The sequence below is a fragment of the Pundamilia nyererei genome, unplaced genomic scaffold (assembly GCF_000239375.1).
Source record: "Pundamilia nyererei isolate P.nyererei 1_Seehausen unplaced genomic scaffold, PunNye1.0 scaffold00476, whole genome shotgun sequence".
NCBI lineage: Eukaryota > Metazoa > Chordata > Actinopteri > Cichliformes > Cichlidae > Pundamilia > Pundamilia nyererei.
This window is the reverse complement of record NW_005187877.1, coordinates 3,842-9,568: the sequence shown is the minus strand read 5'-3', so window position 1 is coordinate 9,568 and position 5,727 is coordinate 3,842. Positions and strand designations below refer to the sequence as shown.

General features: G+C 41.6%; 1 protein-coding gene across 1 annotated transcript in view; it reads right to left on the bottom strand.

Annotated features, from left to right (window-relative positions):
• The window catches only part of ift140 (intraflagellar transport 140 homolog (Chlamydomonas)), a gene marked incomplete at its 5' end in the record, with an annotated part of 24,537 nt that extends 18,811 nt beyond the window's left edge, over positions 1-5,726 (bottom strand). Inside the window, 11 exons of the mRNA XM_005753902.1 lie at positions 2,638-2,870; positions 3,397-3,528; positions 3,608-3,734; positions 3,833-3,954; positions 4,073-4,190; positions 4,292-4,419; positions 4,538-4,629; positions 4,725-4,797; positions 4,902-5,105; positions 5,371-5,513; positions 5,642-5,726. Coding sequence (XP_005753959.1) covers positions 2,638-2,870; positions 3,397-3,528; positions 3,608-3,734; positions 3,833-3,954; positions 4,073-4,190; positions 4,292-4,419; positions 4,538-4,629; positions 4,725-4,797; positions 4,902-5,105; positions 5,371-5,513; positions 5,642-5,726 — 1,457 coding nt within the window. The remainder of the gene's footprint in view (positions 1-2,637; positions 2,871-3,396; positions 3,529-3,607; positions 3,735-3,832; positions 3,955-4,072; positions 4,191-4,291; positions 4,420-4,537; positions 4,630-4,724; positions 4,798-4,901; positions 5,106-5,370; positions 5,514-5,641) is intronic.
• Position 5,727: the final 1 nt, after the last annotated feature.

Genomic DNA, 5,727 nt, shown 5'->3' with positions numbered 1-5,727 from the left:
GGGGCACTTTCTCATAGTACTATACGCGTACAGCTGCATCACAGCTGTTGAACCCCGAAACCATGTCCAGCAGTTATATCTCAGCAAATCCAAAACAACCTAGTCTCAGAGTAACTTCCAGTTGTACTATTATAATAAGGAACTTGACTCTAGCCTGAAGCATCAAAGGATGGTACAAAAAGTACTGAATGACGATATCAGTTCCTTGGAGAATGAAAACCTCACAGGGAAGAACAACTAAAATTAGCTCATTCTTTCCAGTGACAACTGGCTTAAATGGGGGTCATGAGGGTCAAATGTATCACACCAGTCTCAGCCTGAACACCTTCTTGAGTCATTTAATTCCAAGGAAAGTTTGGCTCTAAAGAATAAATTCAAAAGAAAAAGACTGTAACAGACTGCTTGCATAAGTGTGGGAAGATAATCTTGTAGCAGCATGTCACTTAAAAGTCAAGGACAATGTGAATGAGAGGAAGCAGCACAGTGTGCACTGAGTAAGACATCCCAACCTGGATGTGACACACTGCTTTTAACGGCAGGAGGAACTTTGATACTGACAACATCACCTTCAAAGTGTGTTACATGTTTTATATCTCATCCGTGGATACTGTGGGTTTCATTATCAGAGGGAGGAAGGGCCTTTTATAGTGCACATTGATGCAGCTGTGACTCAGGTGATCTCACCTTTTAATGCACACATGTCAAACAGGCATATTGCCTCTAGTGTTTCCACCAGATATTTCCTCAAAATAAATCTACTACATCTGAATGAATTCTGGTTCACGAGCTAGAGTCAGATTTAAATATGAGACCCTTTGTTAATCCAGACCTGCATCATAGAGACAAGTCCCTGAAGATACAGGTTAGTACTGCAGGAAATGCATAATTCTGTGGGTGGAGATATGCGGGAATCATACACAATACAAATCTTCAAAAAAAAAATATGCGCAGCAGTAAAAATAGCCTTCAATGAGGAACCAAGTAAACCTGTCATCATGCCTATTAAACAGTTTGGAATATCCGGCCAATGGTGTAAGCCGTTTTCCCATTTGTTTGTTTTTATGCTATTTTCCCATTTGGGTAATGTTTGTACGTGCGAAAGCAACGCTACAGCAGAATTGTTCCCTGGATCACGTACTCCCCTAAAGATAATATCAGATCATCGCTGATATCACATAAATTTCTCAAAGACGCACACACACTTGCAGGAACTAACACACACATCCTTTTAGTGACCTGATTTAATGTTTGTAAGAATGGAAAAGGGGCACTCGCTTTGGACCAAACTGGCAGGGGGACCTCGAACGTGTGTGTGTGTGTGTGTGTGTGTGTGTGTGTGTGTGTGTGTGTGTGTGTGTGTGTGTGTGTGTGTGTGTGTGTGTGTGTGTGTGTGTGTGTGTGAGATTTAATGTTTAGAAAAGTACATCCCCTCAGAACACACCCGCACACTAACAGAAACAGTCACACATATACACACTGAAGAGTTCCTTCCCTCAACAGAGACACACAAAAAACCCTTAATCATGTCCTGTGTTTTTAATCTAATTTATGTACAGTGAGTTATTTTAAAGGATACATATAGAGATTTCAAATTGAAAGATCATTGGTGTGTCATCACTTTTCGTTGCCAGGTGTTTAATTACAAAGGCTCTCATTGCTTAGGACTAACAGTATTAATGATGGACGTCGTTTCTGGGACTGAAAAATTAAGGCTAACGTACTTTAAACCTCTATTCATTGTGATTGTCAGCAAGGACCAACGATAGAAACCCAATTGAAAAAAACATTTTTCAAGCCAAATTTCAGGTTAAGTATCTCAAAAGTAACGCAAACTTCTGAATAAATAAAGTAATTTTTAGTTACTGAGTCAGAATTTTCAAATAATTTTGATATGCTCCCCTGGTTTCTGTGGACATCAATAAATACTCTGCTTTTAGCAACTCAGGTCATACTGAATAAAACATTAAGCTCATTTTGTAAATTATACTTATCATTAGAGTCAGAAAGAAAGATTGTCCTGTGCATGCTCATTGGCCAATGACTTGACGATCACAAGTTGTTAACGAATGAGAGTGCGGTGTGCTTGACAGTCAGATCCACCTCTCAACTGTCATGTAAGGTTATAAAACGCCAAAATGGTGACGATGAAAACTCTCAGCTCATAACCAGGCGGCACCTACCAACAGGTAATGACACAGACACCTACATCCATCCTTTATACCCTGTATGTTTTTAGAGGCAAGACAAATTTTGAAAATATTGAAAAAGCAGGGACAGTTTCTTCATGAGACTTTAAGAGAGCATAGCACACTAAAGGTTACAGAGCTATTGTAAGAGTTTGACCTTAACAGTCAAAGGTGCTGAGTAAAATGAGATTAAATGAAAATCAACAGTTTGTTGTAGCTCTCCCACTGCAGAGCATTGGAAAGCATTCCAAGAACTGTCAAGGTTGTGTTAACAATGCTACCCCCTGTGTGCTGTGTGCTTTGTCTTTGAACTAAAGCCCCTGTGGAAACAATTAGTGGATTGGTGGGGATGTGATGACGGTTATCAAACAGAAGCAAATACCATGCTCCATGCCTCCTCTATTAGCAAATACCACTGAGAAAGACACATGCATCTGTGATGTAAACATACCTCTTGATGAGCTTTATAGACTTAAAGGCTTCATCCATGTCACCGATAGTCAGGTAGAAGCTGAAGTTGAGCATGGCGTCACGAGTGGCCTTCTCACAGTTCTCCAGACCTACAAAGTCTCTAAGAGCTTTCCGGGACACCATATGAGGGACCTGGGAGGGCGTCCCTGTCGTTGGCTGGGTTCGGTATGACGATGCCGAAACCTCTATTAACCCTTGATCCTTCTCACCTGGCTGGTAAAAATATGTAGCAGTAAGATCAGCACCCACATGATTCAGACCCACTCGTAATAAGCATGTTGTGAAGTGAGAACTTAAAAATAAAATAAATGTGAAATACAAAGGGGAACAATGAGCACTAGAGACTGAGTAGGAGGGATCACAAAACATGTCTACTTATTAAGTGGTTTTTTAGCTGTGCACAATTAGAGTTGTAGATATTCCACAGATGCACTTGTGCTGGCTGGCGTTTTCATGTTTTCTTATATGGAACGCAAGGCACACACAATCACAGCACAACAAAGAAAACTGAGGCTTTCTGAACGAACCGTACAGAGCAGACACTTACTTCAGGCAGAAATACATCACCCCTCCGAAATAATAGCTGGGGGTGTATTGGACCAAACACAGAGTTGCACATAAGAATAATCACAAGCATAAATAAAAAGACACATGATACATGACACAAAAAAATTAAGCAACAGATTTATATGTGGATCACCCCAGCTAAATGGAGAACACACACAGGCTCAGTCCTCACCTTGCAGCTATAATAATAGTAGGGCACATCCAGAGCGAGGAGCGCCTGCATGCCTGGAGGTCTAGGGGAGCAGTCCTGCAGGAGGAGCCCATGCTCCTGTGTGCAGAAGAGGGTCACCACCAACACATCCACCTAAGTGAAAGGAAGCCATCATACTTTTTAACTACCCCTTAGTTATTACTATATTACAGTGTTTAGGAGTGGTCTTTACCATATCCAAGGAACTATTTAATATGGATTCAGAGCTGACTGGCACAGTCTCGCAGACAAAAAGACGAGGTTCACTCTCATCCCAAAAATGAGACACAGGAGAGTGACCGCTGAGCGACCACTGCTGCCTGGAAAACAGAACAGAGTGAGCACAGTATGTAATCAAAGGGGGAAAAAGGTAATATGCACGAACACAATAAAAACAGACGAAAGCTACTTTGGTTACTTTTCACTTTCTTCTTCCTGTGAGATACCACTAGAAGGTCTGCCAGTGAAGAAGTCAAAGTGTGTCACAGTGTCCATCTCAACATCATAAAAGTACACTTTGTGATCAGGTCGCCCATTCACCTGAGAGGAAATAATCTCGCACAGTTCATTTAAGTTAAATATGCACAGTTTGATATAAAGACATTACATTTCCAATATGAAATAGAAGCAAGGTTTGATGTGCTCACAGTACACTCACCTGAGAGATTAGGATGCTGACTTGGCTCCCATTAGCATTACATTTAACTGACCTTAGTGCTCCCAGATTGGGAATCTGGTCAGCTAGGTTCTTGGTGCTGCAGTGAGCTTTGGCATCTCTATAAGGACAAAGAACATGTTGATAAAGATTCAATAAAAAAAGCACAGAGGCTTCTTTTTAAATTGTTTTAACCAGGATAACATCCACGTGAATGCCAACCTTCTGGAGAGGTCGAACACTCTGATGTTTGCCGTGTCTGTGCCCACCACCAGATAGGACTGACGCACATTGAGTAGTACAGGGTTTCCCTCTGCCTTGGAGAAGGTTAAAAGCTGCTTCACTGTGCCCTGAAAGCAATACCCAAGATCCAAATATGTTTACATTCTTTAAAATCCACTCTGACTTAACGTCAGCTGATATGCTGTCTCATATTTGTGTTTATATAAATATATGAGGCAAACAGACCTGAGGTGTGCGGATTTGTACCCGGTTTGGTTCTACAGTGTAAAGATTCTCGCCGTGTACAGCCACCACGTGCGAATCACAAGGAAATGATCCTGGGAATTAGAAAGATGTAAGGCAGAGAAAGCAGATGTGGTGAAATTAAAGGTGGAAACCGTGCTGTTTATTGTTTTTTCAGTGAATGCTGTACCTGTATTGCGCAGACTTGTCCCTGAAAGCTCATACACAGTGACCTGCTTGCCATTCCAGACCGTCACTGAGTCCTGACAGTGTGACAAAAAGAAAGTTATGTTGACATGACAGCAGTTTAAACTTCTGCTTGTCACCAACAGGAATACTTTGTGAAAGCCTTCATCTCTACCCTTACCTTAGTAACACACACCCCTCTGACATGTATGTCAGACTGCAGAGAAAAGTGCAGACCTGTGTGGAACTGAGTGATGTTGAGCTGTGTTGGGGAAAGCTGCACTGCTGCCACCTGGTGGCTGAAGTGGGCTGACATCACATGCTCACAGAGGATCAGAACTGTGTTTGAATTGTTTGCCGCCAGGAGATTCAGGTTGGAGCCCCACTGAAGGATAGATCAAAGTGGAATTTCTAAACAGAACACTACAGATGGTTTGTGACATAATCATTAAAAAAATTATGTAATGTAATCGAAACACCCCTAACCCATGCATGTTTGGATTGTGGGAGGAAGCCAAAGTATCTGTTCAGAGTACTGTACTGGTTAGTTTAACTGATGACTCTTCATTGGCATGACATCTGGGATAGACCTGGAGTGGTAGAACATGGATGGAACGAAAGTAATGTACTAATGCTGGTCAAGACATTACCTGTAGCTGAGTGACATTTCCTCCAATTTCTGTTGGTGTCTGCAGTTTCCACTGGGGCTTAGTGTCACCTCTACTGCTACCCGACTGCACCACCATCCTCCACATTGCTATGCGTCCATTGGTGGTGCCAGCTGCTAGGATTTCTGAGTGTTGCACAATTTTTAAAAAAGCAACAAGTTTTTTTTTAACCTATGCATTTGGAAACATTCAGGAATATGGTGATGGGAAAGAAAAAGCTTCTTTTCATTTACAATTCTGTGCAAACTTTTACCTTTGCCTGCACAGTATGAAACACAGTTGATCATCTCTCCCCTCTCATATCCCAGAGTCTCATCAAGAGACAAAACATAGTTGTCA